Raw genomic sequence first — 26,873 nt, 5'->3', positions numbered from 1 at the left:
AATGATGGGAAAGATGGCAGGCTGGTGTTGAAAGGATGACTGCAGGGTGGAGGGACAGAAGTGGTGGGGTTTGCCCAAGCTCAGTCCCAAAACTGGTCTTTGCTAGTGAAGCTGAGGTAAAAAATAGAAGCATCCTAACCATATTTCTTGGGGTGCATCGAGAAGTGGTTTTTTATTAGGGAGGGACCTTATACAGGAAGACCTGGATGGCCTTCAGGATGAGTACCTCTTGACAGCACAAGATGCAAGGTGTTTCACTTGGGGAATTTCAACAGAAGCAATAAATAATAGAAGTCAGGGAGCATTCTCTTGTCCTGGAGATGAAAGGCTTGGACACAGTCCTTTTGCAGAGCCAAACTCTTGCACCTACTAGAGCAGTGTGGCTCATGCGCAATCTGGGACTGTCCCTGGCCTGTGCTCTCTCCAAGCCCAGGTGGCACCTGGGGGATGCTTATGGCACAGACTAAATCCCCATCAGACAGAGAGTGAGCAAAGAAGCCACAGGGACAACTGCTTGATGATTTGAGTCTCTTGTCCTGCTGTTTTATTCCCGGGTATGGGGTAGCCTGGGACTGGCAGTGATTCTTTTTGTTGGGAATTTGTCATCTAGGAGTTTTTTGAAAATAAAGGTGTGGGTTTGCTGGTCCCTCACAGGATGGCTCTGAGCCGTTAATATTCGTAGCTAGGAATAAGGAAGAAGGGATCAGGAAGAGAGAAAGATTCCCTCGGCCAAGTGAAATGACAGAGGCAGCTTTCAGGATGCTATTTCTTGCATTGAAATCATCCAGAGCTGCCCAGTGTGGAGCAAGTGCCATGCTATCACTACATTTCAGTCAAAAAATGGAACGTTAAGTCTGCCAAACACTGTAAGACATGTCTTGTTTTGTTACTTCATTCAACAGTGGCCAGTACTGGATGTATTTTAGAAACCCACCTAAGAACACTTGGTGCATACAACAGAGCAGAGTATTTCCCTAGTCCCCGGCTGAGGATCCTTTTGTGCTCCCAAGCATGAGAATTGATAGTGTAGCATTTATGTTTACTCAGTGCTGTGCAGGGTAACTGGTGTAGCCTTGAGCAAGTGGAATCAGTGACTAGAAACAGCACCTCTGATGTAGCACGGGGCTCTGCTTGGTTGCTTAACTTCACCAGGGAGCACCATTGCCCGAGGCTGAGGGTTGCACTGGCGCTATTACCAGGCTGCTAATTGAGCCCTATTCCTGCTGCACTGTTTTCTGACTGTATAGTCAGGAGCTGACATTTCTCTCCAATGTAACCAGTTTTAAGGTGTAAGGAGTCTAAGGTTAGGCGCAGAGCTCAAAGATCGTCTATATTCTCTGCACAAAGCCAACACAGGGAATGTTTTGTTGGTGGTTGGTTGTGTTTTTAATTAGATGAACAGTCTTCATAGTTGGAGGAAATTTTCAATTTGTTTTATTAGACCTTATTTGTACATTGATTTGTATTGTACTTGCATTGTGTGTTTGGAGTCCTTATCGTCAAAAGGCCAATTATCCGATCAGGGTCAAATAAGCCATATCACCATGTGCATTATTAGGTGTGTTTCATACTTCTGCCCTGTCTCACTTTACTGCTTTTCCTAGACCAACACAAACTGATGTACAAGGGTTATTAACGTGAGAAACCAAAGTGCAATATGCTTCTTTGCTGCTGCAGCTCAACTGGAAGAATAGTTGTCTTTCCAAAGCACATGTGGAGTTTTCTGCCTACCTGCCTGTCATAGCTTCAGGAAATGAGTCCAAAAATTCATGAAGAACAGGCTGATGATCCATCTAGCTGTGTAACCTGCCTCTGTCACCACTGGTTATTCCACAGCAGAGATTCTTCTGTATTCCTGCTGAAGCATGAAAATTAACAGTGCCCTGTGACTTTTGTATATGCTGTGATAACTGTTGCTGCTGATGATTTTACTTGTGGAAGCACCTGATCATTTTTTAAAACTCTCAATCCATTAGCCTCAACTACTATTCTAAGAAAGCAATCGTGTTGTAATTCCCCAAGCAGAATCACAGGTATTTATCTGTTTTGATGGTGGGTGTAACCTGCCTTTAATTAACGTGTGGAGCGGCTGGAGGAGAGCTCGATGTAATAATTTCCTTTAATTTGGTAGCATGCACATGTGTATTTAGCAGCATGCCCCTGGTGATCTGACAATTAGCTAATAATTCAGCTGCCTGGCACGATGGAGGGAAAGCAACCGGTTCTGATTGCAATAAATGAAAACATCCCGCTGCTTCTGCTCGGAATTTGAGGACAGTTTGCTTGTGTGCCTGGGCTTGGGCGTACAAGGGAATACTGACTCTTTTGACAAATTGTTGTGTGACGTTTTACATTTCTGGAATTGCTTTAGAGTGTGAGAACACCACAGCCTTGTCACAGTGGCTCCTACCAGTGTGTCATTATAGTAAAAAAAAGCATGCAAAAAAAAGAAAGCATGAAATATTAAGGGAGGCACCAGAATAACATTGGTTTTTTAGCTTTACGAATGTCATGGCTTGTCACTTTAGGAAGAGTTATGATGAAATTCCCATCCTGGAAACATTCTTAAATTACAGTAGTAGTGACAGGTTTGTATTATGATTAAAATTAACTTGAAAATATTCTTATTCCCCGCTTCATGGCAGTAGATTTGGCAACGGACGTATTTAAATTTGAGTGCAAAGGGAGGTGCTGTTGTGCTACTTAGTTGCTTCCTGGACTATGCAGTTGTCAAGAGAACAACGTATAAGTAGTCTTGGATGATTTACAGGTGATATTTTAATAACGCTAATGAGCTTTTATGAAAAAGCTATCACTTTGGCACTATTTTACCCATGACAAAAATGCAATTTGTTTATTAATTTACTTATAGTGTGGCTATTATGCCAGGTCTCAGTTGAGGAATTGCACCCTGTTAGTGTCAATGAATACTCACCAGGAGACAGTTTGTGTGCCAGAGGACTCAGACTGGTAATAACGAAGATATAGTCCACATGACAGAATAGATGAGGGATATTAAATGAGGTTAAGATTGCATACAGAATCCATGCCAGCTGGGAAACAAACCTGAGGCCCAGGCCACTGCATTAAGCATGAAACACTACTTTTCCTACTCTTACGGATACTGTCAAGACACTTTTAGTACCCATTGCTTCAGTTAAAGTTCATTAATGTTTTCCAAAATTGTCCCCTTGAGGGCAACTGCACCCCTAATACATCTGCAAAAGGACAGGTTATTTCTGAGATATTTTTGTCCATGTTGTCAAAAATAAGTGTGCAGGTATAAGAAGCTGTTATGTTTTTGCAAGAGATTTTTGTGCTCCACAGAGGAGCACAGAGCATAATTCATCAACTATCAAGGGCTGTGCCAGCATGTCTCTGTTCATGCTATTTGTGTCCACCTCCCAGACCAAGTGCCACTTGCCTTTTAGGTTAGAAACCTTCCCAAATGAGAGACCACACTCCCTGCAGGCCCTTCTGCAGTTCCCATGGAGTGGGACTCATTCTAGCTCTGTCCTGTCCCAAGAGGAAAGAAGAGCTGGTCCAAAGTGCATGTGTAGGAGACAGAGGTTTACGAGAATCGGGGTCCTGTGTTACAGAGGGAACAGGTCTCTGGCTGTTGTGCTGCTATATGTATTTCTACAAGTGTTTTGGAGCTGTGGCTAAAAGTGCTTTAGAAAAGGGAGTTAATGGCTTATGTATTTTAAACTCAGCTGACCTTTTTTTAGCGGGGTTCATATATGCAAGTGCTTCACTGACACAAAGGAGGGCACAGGTACTTAAGAAGCTTTCATTCATCACTTCTTTCACCGAAATCATCCTAATAAAGGATGCTGGTTTTCCCTATAATGACTCCGATGGCAACAATACCGTACCTAACTAGGCTGACACACACTGGGAGGTATCTATCACAGGTAGAAGTTGTCTGATCCATATCTCCTGCTTTGTGTTGTGTAATTGGGAAGAGAGGAGCAGGCATGCAAAGGGCTTGAAACTCAGTGGCACAGCGTGCCTGTGGGCACATGCACCGTGGCCTTTGCTTATTCCTTCCCTGGAGACCTAAAACCCACTGCTGCCTTTTGCCAGGAACAGAGCCCTTCATTCATGAGAAATGCCCCCGGCTAAAAAAGCAGTCTCATACCCACAGAAGTACCTTGTGCATCCAGAAGGAAATAAACTCTACGTGTAGCCCAGACACAGGCGAATCCCACAGAAGTTTTGGGTTAGCTTCTGTAATTGTATGCATGGAGAATTTAATCTTTGCTCCTTTCTTCTTTGTTGTTTGCTTTTCTGGGTTTTTATTCTGCCTTGCTGGGTGAGCCTGCGCAGTGCAGCACTGCGTTGTGCACAGATATTCATACTGGCTGAAAAGCCAGCGCAGGTCCCAGAAGAGGTACAGCCATTAGAAAGGTCGTACCCAAACTCAAGGCAGGGTAATTCGCAGCAATGTTGTCAGCCTAAAATGGCTCCTCTCTTTTTGGTACTGTAGTTGCAATCCCACAGTTGTGGCTGTCAGTGTAGAGACCCGTGAGGTGCTTAGGGACTTGTCTATTGTGCTGTGCCAGATCATAAGATGGAGATTTAAGTACTGTGGAAGTGTCCTTAAATTAAGAGGAAGAGTTTGAGGCACTGTGTTTCCTTAATGGTGATCATTCATTGCCTGTCATCTTTCAGTTGTTAGCAGAAGGGAGAGGGATGTGTGACAAATTAAAGCAGTAAAGAAAATCCTACGTTATACGTGATAATAAAATGTATGACCACATATTGAAATTCTTTTGTGAAATTCAGGCTGTCTTTAAGAGCAAGGGCCAGTATGTATCCCAGAGAGGTGGTACACACAGTGCCAGTGTCAGTGGAGGCAGTGCTGTGGAATAAACACACGAATAAACAGGAGCTGATTATGTTGAGACAGGTTCAGAGATCCTGATGGCCCAAGCTGAACTGAATTAATGGTGGTTTTCTTTTATTTCCCTTTTCTCTCCTCCTCAGGTGGAAGAAAGCTACTCCACCAGCAGTCCTTCCAAAGGGCTTTTCTCCAAAGGGCTCCAGAACCGACCTTCCAGCCCTGTTTCTGCCCCTGTGAGATCCAAACATAGCCCTGGCTCACCCAAAACAGTGTTCCCCTTTCCCTACCAGGAGTCTCCCCCACGCTCCCCACGCCGAATGAGCTTCAGTGGGATCTTCAGGTCCTCCTCCAAAGAGTCCTCCCCCAATTCTAACCCGTCTACCTCTCCTGGGGGCATCAAGTTTTTCTCCAGATCAAGAAAAAGTAAGAAATTGCTCATGTTATTTCAGGAAGATACACAGTACCTCTGGGCTTGGCCCATTCTTTACCTGCGGTAGTGAAGTAAGTGCAGATGAGGCATGTGCTAATTTTTCATTATCGCTTTCACTGACCATGTGTTTTGGGTTTCTGACATGCTGTCCGTTAGGGTATGGCCTCTGCAGTGCCATGGACACCTATGGAGTGCTGAGAAGGGAAATCACGCTTCAAAGCTTTGCTTAGGATTCCTGCATCTGCCTGAGTGGGAGTTGTCTGTGTGGTTTCACCGAGGCTGGTTGGATGTCAGCACTGGGGCTCGAGAACAGCTGGAGATATTCATGGGGTTTGCAGGGGAGGTGGGCACAGAAAGAACATAATCTGAGCAGATAACAGAGACTTGCCTCTGTAGACTCCATGGAGAATTTCTGTTCTTCTTTTAAATAATATTTCTCTGCCCTGTTGTAGGAGGGGAAAGAGACCTTTCCTGCATAGAAGTGAATGAATGATACATGTTTCCAATCAAATGACCATTAAGGGAGTGTCTGAGCTCCTCTGCCAGAACATGAAAGGCACCATAGACCTGTATGGTTTGGAGCACTTGCCTGCTTTATATCGGGCACAAATTGTACCTCTTCAGCAGCCCGTGGGCTAATGCACCATTAGGGCTCAGAAATGAGCTGACTAAGAACAGGCTTCAGTTTTAAAACTTTCTTGCTGAATAAAGGTTCCCAGTGCTGGTCTACAAGTCCAACCTGGTCTACCCAAGGGGTTAGTGGCTATATGAAGGGAATAGAGTTACAGGGGAAAGAGCGGACTCTCTTACCACTGAGGGTGCTGGATTGTCAGATCGTAGTGTGTTTTCCTTCTGTGAACAGAAGAAATAACTCGGTGATAAACTGTTGGCAAACCTTCTGTGACAGTGGAGGTAGAGAATTAGTGATGTGTATACCTACAATTGGCTATATGTTTCCTGCAACATATTGATAGCTTTCAGCGACTTTAAATAGTACAGAGGGGCCTTCTTGTTTTTCTTCATCAGAATTTACCCTAAAAGCATTAATTTTAATCAGAACAAGTAATTTCTTAGTGACTTTTGTGCACAAGAACATAGCTAGGCAAAGCCACATAGGATTTTATGTTTATGGGAAGTTCCGCTGCAGCTTAATTGAAATGGCATCTTTCCCAGTCCTTGCCTCTCTCTAAAACACCTTCATGAGATTGAAAGTAGCAGCCAGTGTTTCTGAAGGACTCCGAGTAGACTCCAAGCATAATTTCTATTCAAGGACATTTGTTTTTCTCTGCTTGAAGTTCAAGTATGCTTTCATGCTCTTTCTCAAGCCTCAAGATAATTACAGTTCATTTAAGCTCTTCTTGCTAGTCCACATATATTTAAATACTGTATGCAATATGCCACTGATTGAGCACGCAGAGAGGGGCTGGTTGCTGCAGGAGTAACAGCAATGTACACTGCACAGCAAAGCCATCTTGTGACTTTTCACTCAGTTTATCCAAGTGAACGGCACTGTTTTAGTCCTGGCCACGTACAACAGACTATTAAATAAATCAATCTTCCAGTGGTCAGCAAAATCCTTTGGATAAGGTCACATCGCTGTCGCAGGAACAGGCTTGGCATGGGGCCATGCTATATTTGAGTTAACAGAGGATACCCATGACCCTGCTGCTCCAGAGAGGGTTGCAAGAATTGTGCTGGATTTGGATGTTCGTGCTCTTTTGCTCTTAAGGCAGGAGGGACAGTTTTTTGGAAGAGGTGTGATGATTAGAACTGGTATTTAAACTGATAACTCTTCCCATTCTGCAGCTTTCTGCAAAACAGAATCTTTCTTACCATGTGCTTTCATATGGTTTAGCTCTCTTAAGGAGAGACTAATGCACATGTATACCCTTTACTAGCATGTTAAAGTAGATTTTATTCACAGTGTGCTGAACAGGGGTTGGTAATGAATTACACTCTTAGGATTTACTATATTTAATTAAATTTTAGTAACTTTTATGCAACAAAACTTTCAGGACTTCAGGAAATGTATTGGTTAGCATTTCTGTTGTGTTACATAGTTTTTCAGAGGGAAAGCTTTTGCATTTTGCTACTTTGCAGATAAAGAATAACCCCATGTATTGCAAAACACAGCATTCATTGGTTATACCCCAATCAAAACAAAGCCTTTGTGGCTTGAATAGTATTTCCTGAGTACCAAGACTTCTCAGACACTCCTCAGAGCGGATAATCTCATACCTTTGCAAATACAGGGTGGCAGAGACCGGATTGAGAGCAGCCCTGAGAAGGACTTGTGGGTGTTGGGTGCTGAGAGGCTCAACATGAGCGCTCGAAGCCCAGAAACCAACCGTGTCCTGGGCTGCATCAGCAGCAGTGTGACCAGCAGGTCAAGGGAGGGGATTCACCTCCTTTGCTCTCATGAGATCCCACCTTCAGGACTGTGTTCAGCTCCGGAGCCTCCAGCATAAGAAGGACATGAACCTGCTGAGGCAAGCCCAAGGGAGGGCCGCGAAGATGTCTTTAAACTGAAGATGGCTTTGAACTAAAAGAATGCAGATTTAGATTAGATACAAGGAAAAAATTCTTTACTGTGAGAGTGATGAGACACTGGCACAGATTGCCCAGAGAACCTGTGGCTGCCCCATCCCTGACAGTGTTCAAGGCCAGGTTGGACGGGGCTTTAAGCAATCTGCGGAAGGTGTGCCTGCCCATGGCAGGGGGTTCAAACTAGGTGATCTTCAGTGTCCCTTCCAACCCAGACCCTTCCATGATTCTGTGATATGCTGTGCTGAAGAGCTGTGAGACGAGCTAAACGTTCACATGGATCCATGTTTCTGAAGGTGCATAAATGCTTCGCTGCTCAAAATTGTCTCAGCCTACGTGATTAAAATCCCATTCTCTCAAGCAGCTTGGGATGCCTATGCTGAAAGTGAATGAGACTTAGGTTACTTTATCTGAACTGACTGTGTGTGCATTAAAATCAGATGGACTTGTCATGTTTGCTTGCCTTTACAGCCCGGCTGGTGCTCTATTAATGGTATTGAAATGAAAATTAATTCTGTGCTGGGCTGCATTAGGAGCATCACCAGTAGGTCAAGCAAAGTCATCCTCCCCCTCTGCTCAGCACCGGTGAGACACATCTGCAGTTCTGGGTCCGAATCTGGGCTCCTCAGTGGAATACAGGCAGAGGCATATTGGTTCAGCAAAGGGCCACTGTGATGGTCAGGGACTAGGGTGCATGATGTAGGAGGAAGAAGAACTTTTTGCTGTCTTCAGTTACCTACCAGGGTTATGGACAAGGCAATGCCAGGCACCTCAGGGATGCCCATCAAAAGGGCAGGAGGCAGAGAGGGAAGCTCCAGGCAGGTGTAAGAAAAGTGTCCTTGATGGGGGTGATACAGCTTTGGAGCAGGGGTCCGGAGGGGCTGTGAAATTGCTGCCCCTGCAAATTTCAATAAGTCTACTGGACAAGGCTGTGAGCATCCCAATTTAAAGTTGAAGCCCTGCTTTGAGCAGGGTTTGGACCAGAGACCTCCAGAGGTCCCTCCCAGCGGCAGCTCTTCTGGGAAGCTGCATTGGAGCCTTCCCTTTGGGTTTGTAGCAAATCTGTGTTTTATCCAGGCAACCTGTAATTAAAAAAAAAAAAAAAAAGGAAAAGAAAAAGAAAAAAGAAAAAAAAAGGGACCACATTAGAATTCACAGGGGTTTGGGTTTTTTTTTTGCCCTCCACTTTCTATGAAATGAGCCTGTGCTGCACTCCTTTCCCTATCATCATGGAGCAGTATGTGGGGGAAGTATATGCAGTCTTTGTTTTAAATGACATACCCATCTTCCCTCCACTTCCTCCTCCTACGCATTGTTCAAAACACAGACTAACCTGTTACTCTGCATATTCCTTGTTTTTCTTGGAAGCAACTTCTTCCTCACTTGTTTTCATTTTAAAGGCTATGTGTGGTATTCTCAGTGCTTTCTTTCCCATGTAGTTGCTCTTTTCCCACCGAGGTTATTTTGCCTTTTGAATATATGCAGTTTAGGAAGGGCATTAATGGTTAGGGTAGGGCAATACTAATACAGAAAGTGATTTGCAGACATGAGGCTTAAAACATTTTCCACTTAACGGCGGGAGTTTAAAGCTGTTGCTCATCTTTAATACTGCATCACTTGATCTGGCAATAGCCAAAAGCTCATCTTTGTGTCTTTTCCCCTTTGTTACCCCAGTTCAGCAGCTGGTCATAACCCCAGTGCTCAGATCTGACAAAAGATTTGCCTTGAAAGGAAAAACACCTTCCCACAATGTGTACTTGGCTGCCAGCCACTTCAGGTATTTTGTAAGTACAGCTTCAAGGCAGTAAACTGCTGGTTGCGGCTTCATGTCCACATCTCATCGTTGAGAAGGCAACATATCCACCTCAGAACCCCCTGGAAGAGATTCTGTGGGGACCTTTTTGGGTGAGGTTTGTGCTTGGCCACTGGTGCAGCCCCTTTGGTTCAGGAAGTTCACCACAGAAAAATCCAAGACAGCTCTTTGCATGCTGGGTTTCTGTACAAGTGCTTTGAAATGTAATTCTTGGCTTTTTAATTTCTTATATGTCTGAGAATTTCCGTGCAACAGCACTAACAGGCCGACAATTGAAAACTGAGTATGGATTTGGGAGGAATTAAGCTTGGCTTTGAGGTGATGCAGATGGCTTGCTAGTGCTATTCCCCCACACTATGAATCTTGGTAGATGCAGTCCCACCCGGTGCTGCCCACCTTCCCCTTTCCAAAGCCAGGCACCTTCTACAAGTGGAGACTTGGCTCTCTGAGATGTAAAGCTCAGTACTTGGGCTTTACCCATCAGCATGGGCATGTGAGCAGCCATGGAACATTGAGCAATTACATTTTAATTGGATACAAAACAAATGAGTGAATTGGAGCTACCTGTAGCTACCAAGAGGCTTCTACAGAGCTGACACTGATTTCCTACATATTTTTTTTAGGGACAGCAGGAATGAAAGATGAGTGAAGAGGTGCAACTTGAAGTTTGAGGTGCTGTGAAAAGTGCCTTCAAACTTGCTATTGTGGAACTGCTTCCTAAGTTGTCCTAGGTTTGCTCAAAACTGCATGAACTGCTCTCATTAGGAACAACTTGGGACCTGATGCTCCAAGATGTTATTGAGTCTTGGCTGCTTTGGGAGTGCATTTCTCGTGCGTGCCAGTTTGCATGAGCAGGTATGATGCCAAAACAAAGAAGTGGCACAAACTTACTGTCAGTAAAGCAAACTGAGGTGATCCAGAGTAGACACAGGAGGACAACCTCCACTAGGGGAAAACACAATTCAAATTACACTTTTCTTGCATAAGATGTTGCTTCAGAGCCAATACATCTACAAATAAATGAGGAGAGCTTTATTTTACTGAGTGGGAATTAGAGAGCTACCCCTGCAGATAGACTAAAATCAAGTACCCTGAATACTTTATTTGAAGTAGGTGTTTGTATGCAATTTAAATCATTAAAATGTATTTTTTTTCCATGGGGCTGAATGCCCCATCTGAAGGATAGGAGGGCATTTTCCAGTCCTGCCTCCCCTTTCAAACCCATCAGTTTGAGTAACAGCAGTTCTCAAGACATATTGATCGTGCTGCCAGTTTTAACAGCAAAGGAAATCAATTGAAAGGTTTCCATTGACTTTAAAGCTTTGGGCTGTGGTGGATGGGATCGAAACAAATTTAGCTCAGAACTGAAAGTTGTCTACAGATCTTTGAACTGAAAATTACACAGCTTTCAACCCCCTTGAAGCTGGTGGTCAGATTTGAATCAGTGAATTTGCACTGTATTTGAGGAAGTAATTTTTTTTCAATATACAGTTTTAATTTTCTGTCTTTTTGTAGTAATTTTTCTCCTTTTGAAATTTAATGCTATTAACTAAATTATTAGACCACCAGGATTCATAAGGAGGGCTTCTGGTGCTCTAATAATAAAGGCCCAGATAGTTGTTTTTTTTTTCTTCAAACTGCAAGATGCAATGCAGAATGTTTGTCATATATTTTACACATTGTAATAGTTTATTTTCTTGGAGAACATCTTGTGGTTAGGCTGTGCCCTCTGTAAGAAAAGCTCATGACTGTACTAACTTTTACCCATAGATGGAGCAAGCAGCTCTCTATTTGCAGTAGCCAAGGGAAGAAAAGGGGAAAACCCCACGTTCAGCTCCACTCCTTTGAAGGCCTCCCGGCTGTGCTAAAGCTTCACTTCAAGCTTTAATTTGTTTCCTCCCTAGATTTTACTCTACATTCATGACACATAGGTAACAACTTACAGTGAAGTGGAGTTTAGTCCAAGGCAGGCTCTTGTGGAGGGTTGGCAGCCAGATACAGGCATTTCACAGACCATTGACTCAAGCTATTCTTTAGGAATAGCTTCCTGTGACACTCGGTATGGGATGTCCTCCTTCATCAGCTGAGGAAGTCTGCATTTGGATTTTTCTTTGCTAAATTGATAAATTCATCCCACAGTCTTGGGCCCTCCCTGCCTTCAGACATTTGTAAAGAACCGTCAATTATAACCTGCACCGAGATGCCGAATAGCTAGGGCCACTTCCATCTTCATTTTTCCAGCTCTGTTCACAGTCGCCCTGCCTTCTGAACTGGCAGGTGGGTGGGATACCAGAGGGAAAGGACATGAGGCAGCTTCGATTTCTGGCTGTGACTACCCTCACCATGCAGGACGGAGGGAGCAGGTTGGGGACTGCTGGGGCTGCTCAGTCCCAGTTCACCTTGGGAGGGTGGTGTAGGCTCTTCCACCATTATCCCCTAAAACCCAGGAAAGGAGCAGAGCTGTTTGTCTTCCTTTATTTTCCAGTGCTGCTGTGCAAAAACATCTCATCATCATTTTTCAAGCTCGCTTTGCCTGCAGAGGCAGACAGGGACTGTCACTTTTCATTTTGGTCCCATCTACACTAGAGAAATGACTTCTTGCAGACAACATGTGGCAGCATTGCTGCAACAGAGCTGGTGCCACACTCAGCTTTGCATGGCCAAAGACCAGCCTCATTCAGCACTGTTTCTCCAGCCAGTAACTGACATCTGCTGTCAGCAATAGATGATTTTTCTGGTTAAAATGTGGCTGTGGTGATTGGTCTTAATTTATTTGGAATATCTTTCAATGTGCTTCCCTTTTCAGCTTAGTTTCCTATGGCCATGAAGTGGAGTACATCCAGTATGCTTGTATATTCTTTACCACTCTTTCTAGACAAGAAGGACTTTTTAGTCTATCTTCAAATTACTAATTATTTAGATACAGTAATGCAAGGGGTGCTTCTAACTTTCATCTGTAGGGTATGGTACAGACCTGCAACCAGATTCATTCCCATCTTTTATCTCTTTCCTGGGGTTTAAACTATGGAACATACGTAAGAGATCAGACTTTTAAATATCAACCAAGTTAGTATTTCTTGTGATGTATAGACAAGACCTTAGTTTTATATTTGCTCTTTTAGTGAATGCTGCTGGCATGCAGAGGAAATAGGAACTATGATTCGAACATCTCTAAAGGCTGATGAACCCTGGTGGCATTTCACTGCTGGTCTTCTTGGTGTCCTTTGGTAAGAGAGGTCTGCAGAGCAGTGCTCATGTGCAGGTGACTTTGTTCCCCCACAGACAGAAATGTAAGCAACAGTAAAGCTAAAGAGAGAGTTTTAAACAATCAAGCTGGCTAATCACAGAAAATCATTTGGAAATAACCTGTAGGGAATTTTTTTTGTGGTTATGGGTTGGCTTGGTTATAAACGCTGGAGAAATCCCGTTTATTTTAGTAGGTTTCTTCACACATCTAATGTTAAGTACATTGTTTTATCTGAATCTTAGTAAATGTTTGTCACAATCCCATTGAAAATGCATTGTGCATCCCAGCTCTTTTGATATGTGGTTAGAGTCTGAAATATTATTAATCACTTTAGGTATCAGATCCAAGCTTTACAGATATCATGGGTACTCAGGTTCTTTAGATAAAGTCCATGGAAAAATGGGCTGAATAAACGTGATAAATGTTAAACAAATCACTATGCTGATCTGGAAAAATATGGAATGAAATATCACAAGGCAGAAAAAAATGCATGGTGTGGGGAATATAGTATGTGTAGCAGAGCACATTTTTAACTCCCAGGCTCAGTCCAGTGGCCTCTGGCTTATATATAGCCCTTGTTGGGTCTGTGTGAGTTTTGGGCTAGATAAAAACACTGGCTTTGGAAAGAAAATAAAAGCCATAATAATGATAGCAAATGACTGTGCATTGTGAGAGTCAATAGGGTGACTCTTGTGTCTCAGTTCATGGGCTTTGTGGAAATGAACCTTTGCTTTATGCAACCTTGGATTACTAGATTTGTTCCCTGTTTTCAATTTGTATTTTGTTTTCCTGTTGACCATAAACGCAACTGAAGATAATACTCCCATTTGTATGGGAGAAAGCATGGGCAGACACCACAGCCTCACAGCTAAGCTGGTTGGTATAAACCATCTCATGAGCTGTCAGTGTCTGCTTTAGCACCACATCACTGGCAGAGTCGTGAGTGGGCAAGGAGAGCCTGTAGCATCCGTTTTGATTTGATCAGGGGTTAGAGCACCTTATAAGCAGCTTGTAAACAGCAGCAGTGATCATCCAACTACAGAGTCGTCATTGTGGATTGTTTCAGGGTTGGTTTGCGTTTTTTTTAGTATTACTATTTTTCTTCTCTACAGGCTTCCTGCTATGCCCTTTTCTATTGCAGTTTACCCAGTATTTGAAGATTCTTCTCTATCTTTAAGTATTTATTGTCTTACATTATGGAAGATATTAATATGTGTGTACTTGATACGCAAAACAAGTACTCGGAGTCTTTGATGATCAACCATCAAAACACCTCAATTTCTTAGCTTTTTTGAAGCTTGCCTTAGTGTTTCTGTCAACACACTTTACTGGTAGGCAACTACAGCAGTTTGCAATGGGGTTTCTTCATACTTTGCTTCTTGCAATATTGCCTGCTGCTTACAGCTTTCAGAGCCCAAAATGTAAGTGCAGCTTTGAAAGCCTTATGTAGTTGTGTGATACAGGACCACAGTGACAAGTACCTGTGGGTAGCTACACCAGATAGTGCCACATTGTGTGAGCCCAAACTGCATCTCCCTGGGAGCTCCTATATGATTGTGAAACATAGGTGCCCTCCTGTGGGCATCCCAGTGCTTCTCCTTCCTGTATGGAGAGGCTGGGATTGCCTTGCTTGCCTGGAGATGCTTTGGCTTAGGTTTTGAGCAGGATGCTAACAGCCTTTTATTATGCTTTCCTTTTTTTTTCTTCTAAATCCATTCAAAATAGCAGGGGCTAAAAGCATGACTCCCTCCAACCTGTGTAATGGCAATGATTTCAGCAGTTGTTCAGGAAAACAACTTTTCTCCTCATCCCAGGAGGGTTTGCCATTGCCCTCAGGTCAGGATATGGCCCTCAGTATCAAGATAGACATTTAGTGTCCATAGCAAATACACAGACCCTAATGCAGTTCACTTTTTGGCTAGCGAAGGCATGCGAAGGTAAGCCGTTAATCACATATTCTTCAACAAACACTGTTATTTGGGAATTCAGAGCGTATCATTTCAGGGTCACTGTGAACGTATCTGCTTCATTGCCTGCCTGAGCTGGGCAGGTTTGGTGTCAGATTTGTTTGCTTAACCTCAGTCTAAGTTTTCCATAGCTTGTTCACAGTCTGTCCACAGAACCTTTTAATGATGAAAGAACTGTGCTTGGCAATGCAAGCTGTAACTCCAACAGGATGATACTGTTTGCAGTTATACAGTTGCTCCAATTTCTCTTGCATGCCCATGTACCCCCATAGCTCTGAGCAGCCAGAGGCCAAAACTGGCTTCAATCCGTGCAAAATAAAAATCCACATCTAAATGCTATGAAGGTCAAGACTTTCTGGAGAGAAGGTGGAAGAATTGCATATGAGCTAATGCTTAATACTGAAACAAGAGTAGCTCCAGGTGGCAAATAGTGCCTGTGTTATTTGCCGTGTTTAGCATCTCTATTAAGTGCCTGCCTCCTTCATGTTTGTTAGAGAAAGGGAGAACTTGGCTGTGTTAGGTGCACCTTGAAGTATTTCTGAAAGACAAGAAGCACAAACAGCAGCTGAAGTATGTGGCCATGTAATAAAAATGGGCTTTTGGTGTAGGAGCCCTCAGCAAAGCAGCACTGGCCTAAACTTGTTTGGGAGAGCTAACCTCAAAAGTGAATCGACACACACGTTTAGATGAGCAGATAGCTAAGTTTTCTCATCTTTTAGAAGAAAGCATTGCTTCTTTCAGTAAATTAAAAGTAATTAAAATGTGGCTTCTACCCCTGCAAAGATCCAATTCTGCTGTGCTATGTGTATTTAAACACATCTGAATTTCTACATCTGGCCTTCTCAGAGTGACAGAGGGGAAGATTCGACCATTTGGTTCTGAATATGGTGGAACAATTTCCAGGCTTGAGTGCCTGAAGTTAATGGTATGAATTCCTGCTGAGACACCTAAGCCAGTTGACTTGAGAAATAAAATGACATTCTTAACGAAACAGAAAAAAACAAAACAAACAAAAAAAGAAATATTTTGACCAATATCAGCAATATTTGCTTGTTATCCCTGTGAAGGTGGTGAACAATAACAAGTAGTTTCCTACCTGGGGTTCTAAGTTTCACTGTGTTGGGTTTTCAAAGCAAGAGGAAAGCCCTTACTTCAAATGCAGTCAAAGGCTCTCTCATTGACAGAAGCCTAATTACGACCCTTCCCTCCTCAAAAACATTAATAGTGAGTAATGAGGATTATTGTGGACCTGACATCTTGCATGTTCGCTGGCATTCGCGGAAATCTTTCAAGCAAATGCTGGGGATTAGCACAAACCAGTTTGTACAGCTGTCTAGATTTCATTGGATCACAAACCCAGTCTGCAGAAAAATATGTGGTTTATCAGCAAATTCTTACTGGTGGTAAGAGAAGACAGGCAGGGAGAGATGTTCTGAATTTAAAGAAGTGGTCAGTGGCTATGGGGTAATAGGTATGGGCTTTGCTGTAGTAGTTAGGAACATCTTGCAGTAGTTAGGAACATCTCCCTGATTTTCATGGTTGTAGAAACAAAGACCAAGAAGGAAAATGAGGTTTCTCTTTTTTCTTAATTACATTGAGGTATTTAATTAATGGTCATCGCTTTGGTATTCCTTTGTGGTGGGCCATGATTCTTTCAAGTTTGCTTCACCAAAGTGGACTTGTGCTCTGGTACTATCCAGACCATTGGGGTGAAGAATGTGTAAAAAACATTACAGTATGAAAATGCAAAACCAAAAATAAGCATGTCTTACTTCTGCATGTTACATGGAACATCGGCGTGTAACAGTAGCACACATAGAGTCATAGAATGAACTAGGCTGGAAAAGATCTTTCAGATCATCAAGTCCAACCGTTAACCCCAGGGCTGCCAAGACCACCACTAAACCATGTCACTAAGGCCCTCATCTGCAGAGTTTTCAAGCCCTTCCAAGGGTGGGAAGGAAGGGGAAAGGTGATGTGAAGCTTCTGTGCAAGGGAGATGTCCTCAGGGAGGTTTCTGCCCATGGTGATGTTTCACTTTTTCCTCTAACTGCAGAGTTTAGGTCTGATGAAGGGAGGTAAAATCTCAGGTATCTTTTCACATGAATAAGCCCTGGTGGAGACTCAAGGATGGTGGCTACTTTGGGATTGTTTCCAACCTCAGACGATGGTGCTGAAGAATCATATGGCCATTACAGAGGGTGAAACTGGGGGCAAGGCACCTTGTTACATGTAGCTGTGCCAAGGGCTGGAGAAGCTCTGGGTGGCTGCAGCCATCTCAGTGACCCAGGAGAGCTTGGGATGCACAAGTTAGAGGAGGAGAGGGGGGAAATCCTTGGGAAACTGGCCTTAGGTCAGCTTTTGTTCCAACTGCAGTTTCTTGGCATGGGTTTTGTTATTAAAGACATGTCACTGCAATTAAATCACATTAAAGTCAAACAAGCTGCTGATGAGCACCGCTCTGAAGTCACGCTGCTGTTAAACTGATCCGTCATTTTGGGATGAGCAGTGTCTGGAGCTTTGTTTGGAATAGCTGAAAGCCTACATCACCTTTCCATTTGGAAAAACGGTATACGAACAGAATGAACACTGTCAGTGGAGGAGCTTACAAAGCAGACAGCTGTGCTGCAGAATGAGAAACTTAAACCTGCTGCATGCAGCTGCTTCCCTGGGGAGCCCAGATACAAACCCAGGGAGTGGGAACGTCTATGGAGCACCTACCTGTACCGCCTGTGCCATATGTTTAACCATAGTTTGGCTCTAGTTTAGCTGAGAGAGCCAAGAGAGGGTCCAGCTGCCCTGGGCTGGAGATCTCATCTATGCTTGGAAAAGAAATGTGGATCCACACCTTCTTTTTCACTCTTTTATTGCATTTTGTATTTAAGAAGAGGTGTGCAGCTGGGAGGAGATGAGTTTTTCTCATGCACTTGTGGGTCTTGACTGTGAGTGTCCTGGCACTGCCTCATGCACCCGCTTTTGAATCTTCAAACCATCCAAGTGCTCTTACAGCTTCCAGCCACGAGAGGCTCAGGGAGGGCAAAAGGCATCACTACAAAATGAGCCTGTTGAGTTGTCTCCAACTTTCGTGTCCATTCCAGTTTTAAAGTTGAAAATAAAATGGATGGAATTTTTAAGGGCTTGTTTCTGCTTCAAGCTTTCCGTCTGTTTTTTCACAGCATCAGTAATTTTTCCATGTAAATCTTTTACCAGTGGTTAAATTGCAGGACTGCGAGTGCTATGACAGAAAGGTGTCTTCTCCATGCAGAGCTTTTGAAGACAGCAGTGTCCAAAATCTCATGTCTGCTACTGCTGTGATCATAGAACCATAGAATCAACTCAGTTGGAAAAGACCGTTAAGACCAAGTCCAACCTCTACCACAGGGATGCCAAGACCACCACTGAAGTGTGTCACTAGGGGCCTCATATGTATGTTTTATGAACACTTCCAGGGACAGTTATTCCACCACTTCCACGAGGAGTCTGTGATGAAAGGGAGAACAGAATTACACTGTGTAAATGAACCTAACATGTTCACTTCTTTGTGGCTGGAATCAGTTGGAAGGAGCTACAAGGTTATCGTACATGTTCTTGTTGCGTTCAAGTTTTATTTACTCTCTTGAAGTGATGCTATCATGATGTTTATTGATGATACATGGATTTTACTTTTTTTGGAGAAGCAATCGCAAGGAGCAGGAGAGTATGCCCCTTGCTTCCTTCAGTATGGCTAAACCAAGTCATTCCCCTGGGGAGCAGGGCACTAATGTCTGGGATGGGATTGTTGAAACAGAGAGTTGGCTCTTTGCCTATTTAAAGCCTGTGACACTAGTAAGTAAATGAAACAAGTGACACTAAAGAAAGTATCTGAAGAGCACATCATTTCCTTTGGAAAATAACCCCACACGGTGCTGAAATCTGCTGCTGTGGAGCACCAGCATAACTGTGCATCGTTCCTCACTTCGGAACCATGTCAAGGACCAGTCTGGAAAAATGATCTGCAGTGGACTTATTTTTGACTTCTTTGTCATCCAGCTGCCAGGAAGAGGAGTTCAGTGCTGGGTTTTTTTATATGCACTTTGGTCCTGTTTCTGTTTCTGCCTCAAGCTCTCTCTCAAGTCCTTCCAGATTCTTTACCATAAAAGATAATACAACACTTTCACTAAAAGATAATACAACACAACAATACAGCACTTTCACTAAAAGGCATACAGAACTGTTTCTTCAAACACTAAGGCACGATTAGACTGGCAGCAGGACAGCAACAAGGGGAAAGACTTGGGAAATCTGCTTCCCTTTAGAGTAGCTGATTTTTTGCCATCAGTGAAAACCTGGAATGCACCCACTCTAACAAAAACTTCGCAGGTACTCAATAATGCTCTTTTTTTTTGCCAGGACTCCTTGGATACCCACCAGTAATGATTTACTGTAAGCACTCCCTGAAAAGCAATGGTAAATCTTGCTGCCTTCTGCTTTGGAAGTCATGGAGAGACAGCTGAGCAAACCTCAGCAGTGGCAAATGCAAAACATAAAATGCTGTCATTGGGCCATGGTAAAGAAGGAGCCAAGTCTTAATCACATAAACAGATTCTCATATACTTTCCCCATGCTGTTTTATAAAGTGCTTATATAACTGAAAAGATTAACCTTGGAGGAAGGCAGCTAGAAAAAATATCTTTACAGCTTCTTATTTACGGTTTTACTATGGTCGAGGAATTAGTTTGCATTTTTCAAAGCCGAAAAGTGGGGGAAGAGAGGGGAGGAGGGATGTGAATAAGGGGAGATGCTTGCACTGCTCTCAGAATATTAAAGAAAAACTAAAATCCAGAGGAGTTATCACTGTCAAATGCAGACACGCAGGCAAATCCTATGCTGGAGCAGCACTCGGTATCCAGGCAACGTCAACACTTTTTGCTAAGCTACTGCCAGCGCTGCTGACAGCTTTTGCCACTTCATGGTCACAGCAAAAAAAGAAAATGCCTGACATCACTGAAATTCTTAGGAATTAGTTTCTCCTCTGTCCAGCAGATGCAAGGTTCAGCAACACACAGCACATGCACATCTTGCAAACATTCAGAGGGAAAAAGCCTTTGATGGCTAGGAAGGTGCCGGGTTCCTCATTTCCCTCTAAACCTGGCACTTCATCTTCCCAGAGTCTCTTATCCTCTCCACTGGACACGTAGATACTTACTGTGCATGAGGGAATGGATCGCGTTTGATTAAGCCATTTACAAGCAACTTCTGTCACTGCATTATAGGTTGCAGAGTTAGTGGAGCCCTTCGCTGTGCTAAGAGAGCCTCCACCTCTTCTTTCCTAGTTCTTTTTGCATGCTGCAATACTCAAGTGCCTAAATAAGATAGGAACTTCATTAACATGCTAATAATGTTAATATATGAAGGGAAGAAACCCTTGCATTTGCAGTCTTACAGGGGAAAGCTGGGACTGATGGGCGCAGAATACGTACAGTCCAATGGGCTTAGTGCTGTGAGGCTGTAGGGCCTATGCTGTGGAGCAGGTAAAGAAAGGACACTGGTTTGCTGTGTTCACTTACTGAAACACAAGTACTTTTGTGCTGGAAGTGTTAATACAGCAAAGCTAAACCTTTTCTTGGAGCTGAGAAGTTAAAACTGTGTTGAGGAGCCAGACTCATTCTTTGCTGTGGATCAATACAGGGATCACTGAGCACTTTCCAGGCACAGCTGCATGTTTTGTGCTCTTGGAGCAAAAGCAAAGCTGTCTTTCACCTTGGGAAGTGCCTCGTGACAGCGACTAAGAAGAGGTCAGTAAGACACACAGAGCTTCCTAAGAATTAAGGCCAAGTAATGCAAAACCCAGTGAAACTTGTTGCTGAACCTGAAGATGTTTAGCTTGCTGCTCGCTAAGTAGCTAAGTGTATTATGAGGAGGTGCATGGGGAGCTGCTAAGCTGCAGAAAGTCCTTTGGGCTCTGCTGGTGCCCCACACCTTCCCTCCCGCAAGGGATTTGTGCAGGCTGTGATGTGACAGGTATGTGTAGGCAAAAGGGTAAAAACTGGGGCAGGAGCATCCCCTTCTGCTCTTGGCTCCCCCCGGGCTTTGTGTGTGACCCTGAGTGTATCTCCTCTGGGTTTTGGTAAAGTTTCATTAACTACTGTAGCCTAAGAGTGTTAGTTTTGTAGTAGGTAACTGTAAATAGGGTGGGCTGAAAGGTGAAGGAGGAATTTGGAGGGACTCATTTAGACTGGTGATGCTGAGGGCTGTTGCTCAAAGTAAAGGACCTTCCTTGTCAATGCTCTGCTTGATGCAGGAGTCTGTGTTATGTCTTTTAACATATTGTGCAGAAACAAAACCCCAAACACTCATAATATAAAGACTTCTTTGAGAAGCTCAGTTTTTCTGGCAATGAGCCTGGTTTTTGCTACTAAAGCAGGTTGGAGTTTTGTCTTTTGGACTAAGAGTTGATGCTCTCCACCCTGTGCTTGTATTGCCCCACTCCAAGCAATTCCTGAAGACACGGGGATTTTGCTGTTTGCCTTTGAATACGTCGGCTTGTAGTGGATATAGGCAGCAAATAAGTATGAAGGAAAGCCAGGAACCTGTGGTCACCATGAATACCTACTTCGCCTGCTGTAGGTCTTTGTTTTCTGTAAGATTTTTAATTATCTTTCTGGTTAATAGATAGAAAAAGGATAGAAAAAGGATTAGTCTAAGCATGAGACTCTTGCAGTGCAGTAACACACAGCATCTGCAGACAGCTTTTCACCTGAAGCTCTCATAGAGATGATGTGAGTTATCCCTGGCTGTGCAATTGCCTAGTAGCAGAGCTGAGAATAACCCTGAAGTCTATTAATGCCATACCCAGCTCCATTTCAGTGTTCCTTTCTCCCCTCCTCTGCCCTGTAGCTATTTTATTATGACTGGAAACAACCTACCTGGTTTAAGGAGTATGAAGCTTGGAGCAATAATTTCTGTTTGTGTCTATTAGCACAGAGGTTTTAATGATTTTTGCTCCAGTGACACACTTGCAAATAAGATGTCAGACTTGCCAGGCCCTATTGCTAGCTACCAAGGTGATGACAGAGTGTGTTTTTTCCCACAAACGTGTATTATGTACTAATAACAAAAACATTCAGCCTGTAACACTGATAGGTTTTTACAGGCTGTTTGAGGCAACCTTGACCTCAAAAGCCAGAATTGCACCAGGCTACATGATGGAAATCTCATGGGGCTGCATTAGAAATGCTCCCCTGAAAACAGAGACACCTGAATGAAGGACTAAGGATGGCAGGATGCTTTTGGGGGAGAACAAGAAATTCAGGAGTTTAGCTTTGTGCTGCTGGATATATCAGAGCTCTGTAACCATAACACTGAGTTTCTGCTTTGATTCTTGATGTGGAATTTAAACTGATTAATGATGTTTGAGATACTTGGTAGAGTGCTTTCTACTTTAGGCACTGAAGCTATGGCAAGATGCTGACCTTTGACAAGATTTGGGAATCTGATGGCACTGTACAACAAGTTCTGGTCATCTGTGATACTAGTTTAGATCATTTTCAAATGACTTTTCAAGGTACAAATCATAGTGGGCATTGCTGAGCTAACTCACCAATGAAAGAGATTTCATGGTTCCAGAAGTCTCTCCTCAATGTGAGGCTTGATGTGTTTTGAGGAAGTGAACAGGAAAGGATGCTGGCTGCAAATTAAATGCCAGCCTCAGAACTGTGTTGAACTGGGATGTGCCTGAGCACCGGTACCTGCCTTCTGGTTCACAAGGGCATCCCAAAACATAAATGACTAAGGAAGTGTTGCATAAAGAGTTGCTGTGATACTGCCTCTTCCCTGCTCTGTCTCTGGCTATCAGGCACTCCCCCTGAGGACACAGTTAACAACAGCCTTTTCAGTCTCTTCCTCGTTTGACAACTAGCTGTTATGAAAAGGTTTCAGCCTATTTTTGATCCTGCCAGGTATATATAGTGTGTGCAGACTGTCAGGGTTGGCTTTTCCAGGAATTATTCTCCTACTGCCTTGTATCTCCCAGGTTTGCCCTTCTTGTCATCTAGACATAAAAACTCAAAAGGCTTTCCCTAGTTCATTTCCTCATTGGTCCCAGCCAACCCCCTGAGATTTTTCACACAGTAACTATAACAGCTCTGACCTTTACAGTGCTTGGTGTTTACACTTGCACAGTGAATGAATGGGGAACTTTCTACCACCCAAGCTGTCCCACACTTCCTTTTGATTTATTCCCATCATCGGCTTGTAGCTCCTGCAGTCACAGCAGATTCCCAGCTGGATGCCATGGATGTGTCAGATGTTTTTTTCCAAGTTACCTGTCCTCCACTTACATTAATTGATACAACAATCAAGATTGATGGGGCTTGGAGGGTTTCTAGATCATTGTATACAGTAAAATAATGGCAGCTTTCCCTTACATGTCCACTGTCTCAGTCTTTGTGCCTTCTTGTATCCTGGCAGATTGCTAAGGTACCTCTGTTACCATCTCAGGAAGCTGCAGGGTCTGTCTTTCTCACTCTGCTGTCATCTCTCTTAAAAAGTCAGTAAAGTTTCTTTTGCTGTCAAAATTGCTATGTTTGATGTGGGTGCAGAAATCTCAACCCCCCACCCCAAACCATCTACCCCAAAAAGACAACCTGAAAAGAGAAACCAGAATGATTTTGAATGACTTCTCTTCCAGACCTCATGTAAGTGATAATAAATGTTTCCTCCTCTATACTCTCATCTCGTCTGGCAGATCTTCCATAATCTGGGTGACTAATTCTAGTAATCTCTTTGCAGCTGAGGCATGTGAGACTGTCACCTCACGCACACAGTGGTTTAACACAGTGTGAACAATATGTCATGCTCTTGCAAAGGCAGGAGCAGAGCCGTGGAGTCCAACAGACCTCTGCCTTGTTCTGTTCCTCACTGGTATTGACGCAGCTGCATGGGGATTTAGGGAAGTCACTTCTACCTGTGCAGAAAAGCTACAAACCATGGTGCTTGCGTCCCTTCAGCTAAAGATGAAAAGGTGCTATATGAGATTTAGCGGGAGGTGGTTTCTAAGATGTTTATCTTGGGAAGTTAACAGAGCTGGCTTGCCAGTTGGTCAATTATTATGAAATTAAAGTATGCAACATACTAGGGTTTATTCCTTTGCTTACAACTAATGATGCTTCAGAAACATTAATCTGTAGGAAAAGTAGGGGTAGAAGATGAAGTTAGTTCTTAGGGATTTTTTTATGTGGGGTTGTCTTTTTTTTAATCCCTTGTATTGTTTCTTAACCACCAGGTGAAGGTCTGTATTTGCTAGGGGGTTGGCTTGAACAAATAGGCCAAAAGAGCTGGCTGCAATGCAAAAAGGCTGTGCAGGGAGTTGGATTTCAGTGCACTCCCTGTCCGCACATGGTGGATTCCTCCCTTTCTATTATAATCCCCTCGCTGGAGCAATTCTGCTTGTAATGACAATGCAGTATTGGGTGATCCTTTAGGAATTTCCTCTCTTGGCATTATGCCTCTGTTTAGTTCATCAGATTGGGATTCGGTCCTGTGCAATGTCCTTAGTCATTCATGTAAACATACTGTCAGTGGCTATATAAGAAGTATTTAAAGCCCTTCCTGTGGATATCCCTTCTAGTCATTGGGATTTCATGAGCTGCGAGCTTGAGTTCAATAAGTAATTCAGCTCACCACTGCTACAAGACCCTGCTTTCACTGTCAACAAAACAATGTTTGCAATAGTTAATGGAAAATGTCCATTCTGTGTAAACACCTGCATTAGATACCCCGTAGGTAACCTCAGTGTAGGCCTCATGCTCTCCTGCACCACCACAGCAGCTAAGAGCAGGAGAGGCACACATATGCAAACTCCTTCACTCTTGAGATTAGGGATTCACAGGGAATGGTCCCTTCCTCTGGAAGATGCTGCTCCCTTGCAGCTGAACTAAATGAGGTCCCTCTTTCATCACTAAAAAAACAGGGGAGTCATCATGAAGCTGCTGGAGTCAGGAATGAGAAAGGCTTCTCAAGGTTAGCTAAGCATTCAACTTTTCAAGGTGTGTTTCAGTTTTCTCTTCAGTCACCACTTCTGTGTTGTCTCATGTGTCTAACAGAATGCTGCTGTCTGCTGTCTCTAATTTTATAACACATATAGCACATATGTCTATTTTATGCACTGCGGCACGTCAATGGGTCATTTGTGGGATGACTTGCAAGCCCAGTACTGTACTATTGGCATTTTTTACTATCCAGCAACACTTATTATCAACCAAAAATAGCAGATAACAGTAATACCGAGCCAGGAGAAGAGTCTTTTTGGTGTCTTATTTTGTGCTTAAGCAAAATTTTGTGGCATTTGCTGTCAGATTTTTCTGCTTATTAAGGGCAAAAGAGGGATACAGAACTGGAAATTACTTTGAAATCTTTTCATCCTGCCTAGATTTTAGGATGAAGGCATTCCCTCCAAAGTGCATGTTTGTCACTAAAGTTGTATTTTGTGATAAACGTGTTGGCAGGAATGCTAAAACTGCAGTAAATGTGTGTTAAGCTCTTTTACTTCTAATCACAGAATCATAGAATACCAGGTTGGAAAGGACCTCAAGGGTCATCTGGTCCAACCCTTCTAGAAAAGCATGACCTAGACAAGATGGCCCAGCACCTTGTCCAGCTTTATCTTAAAACTGTCCAGTGCTGGGGAGCCCACTACTTCCCTGGGGAGATTATTCCAATGGCTGAATGTTCTCATTGTGAAAAATTTTCCTCCTGTGTCCAGTTGGAATTTCACCAGAAGTAACTTTTGCCCATGAGCCCTCATTTTTTGTCTTTTTTTTCCATGCAACTCCTTGTAAAAAGGGATTTTCTGTCTTCTTTGTAGCCACCCTTTAAATACCGAAACACGGTGATAAGGTCTCTTTTGAGCCTTCTTTTCTCAGGGCTGAACAAACCTAGTTCTCTCAGCCTTTCCTTACAGGGCAGGCTTCCTAGTCCTTGGATCATATTTGTGGCTCTTCTCTGAACATTTACCAGTATTCCAGATGGGGCCTGACAAGTGCCGAGTAGAGTGGGGAAAATGCTCCTACTAGCTTATGAATTTCAAATGTATGGCTGTGCAATGGAAGATGCTCGCTGGGTTTGTATAGGGTTGAGATCCAAGGACAGCTGAGATTCATACAAACTGTTGTGTATTCAGTGAGTTTTCCTCTTCTTTCCAAACAAATCTCCAAAGGCAGAATCAGTGGAGAGTTGCATTTCTGTGAAGTTGTGGTGCTGTGTTTTAGTATCTTGTGGTTTGGAATATTCACTATAGGATAGTCATATGAATTTCACTCTTCAGGTACTGTCCATCCCTAATGTATCACTTTATTGGAGTAATTTCTGTCTTTAGTTGCTTGCTGTCATTCACTTTGCAACTCATTTGGTGACACTTGAAAGATTTTTTTTTCTTTAATATAAACTGAAGGGGATATTTTGTTCAGCCCTCAATGCTAATCTGTTCCAATTCTGCATGAAAAGCAAGGAAGCAGAAGAGAAGAAGAACAAGAAGAGAATGAAAAAGAGATTTGTGGTGTTCCAGGGAATTCTAATTCTTCTCAAGGTTTTGTGGATGCGTATGGTAGAAAAACTTGATAGAAACAAGAAGAAAGAGAAACGAGATGATGAGATGAGAAAAGCACAAGTGGAAAAATGCTTCTAAGGAATTTTATTATAGCCTCTGCTATTTTTTTGGTAAAAGTCACTGCTGAGATGTTTTCCTTTAGCTGAGAACTTATTAAATTTTAGGAGTGGTGTTGTCGCAGCAGACATCCTGTACTTGCTGGATCAAATACTGTTTTGCTGTTTTGAGCACAGCCAGATTGCGCCGTATGTAAGAACGGCTCCATTTTACACACTACATGCTGAAATTGCTGAAGAAGTGAGTGGTGGAAACGTATGCACCATGGTTTATTAGTAGGATGTGGGGAAATGATAAAATTGTCATTTGGGTATGATCATAGTCATCAGTCTTTTGGGGTAGGTGCTCTGAGCCTGAAATATGTGGTGTTTTTCTTACTAGAAAT

The 26,873-nt window shown here is 43.1% G+C and overlaps 1 protein-coding gene and 1 long non-coding RNA gene across 8 annotated transcripts in view; one reads left to right on the top strand and one right to left on the bottom strand.

Moving 5' to 3' along the window:
• The window catches only part of PRKAG2 (protein kinase AMP-activated non-catalytic subunit gamma 2), a 243,861-nt gene that overhangs the window by 96,770 nt on the left and 120,218 nt on the right, over positions 1–26,873 (top strand). For 6 of the 7 annotated variants that reach the window (XM_061474369.1, XM_061474363.1, XM_061474365.1 and 3 more), the window contains one exon: positions 4,990–5,269. In XM_061474369.1, the coding sequence (XP_061330353.1) occupies positions 4,990–5,269 (280 nt within the window). Of the gene's footprint in view, positions 1–4,989; positions 5,348–26,873 lie in introns of those variants that run through there. The other variant, XM_061474371.1, reaches the window with a different exon arrangement.
• Positions 17,697–19,376, bottom strand: LOC133280050 (uncharacterized). The gene is made up of 2 exons (XR_009747055.1): positions 19,255–19,376; positions 17,697–18,327 (listed from the first exon to the last, which is right to left on the bottom strand). It is a non-coding gene; the product is annotated as an uncharacterized LOC133280050 (long non-coding RNA).

Source organism: Pezoporus flaviventris, unplaced genomic scaffold, assembly GCF_033815535.1.
Source record: "Pezoporus flaviventris isolate CSIRO_AGI_PZ_B2104156 unplaced genomic scaffold, CSIRO_AGI_Pfla_v1 ptg000079l, whole genome shotgun sequence".
In the NCBI taxonomy this organism is placed as follows: Eukaryota; Metazoa; Chordata; class Aves; order Psittaciformes; family Psittacidae; genus Pezoporus; species Pezoporus flaviventris.
Note: the sequence above shows the minus strand (reverse complement) of the source record. Positions and strands in the feature narration are given on the sequence as shown.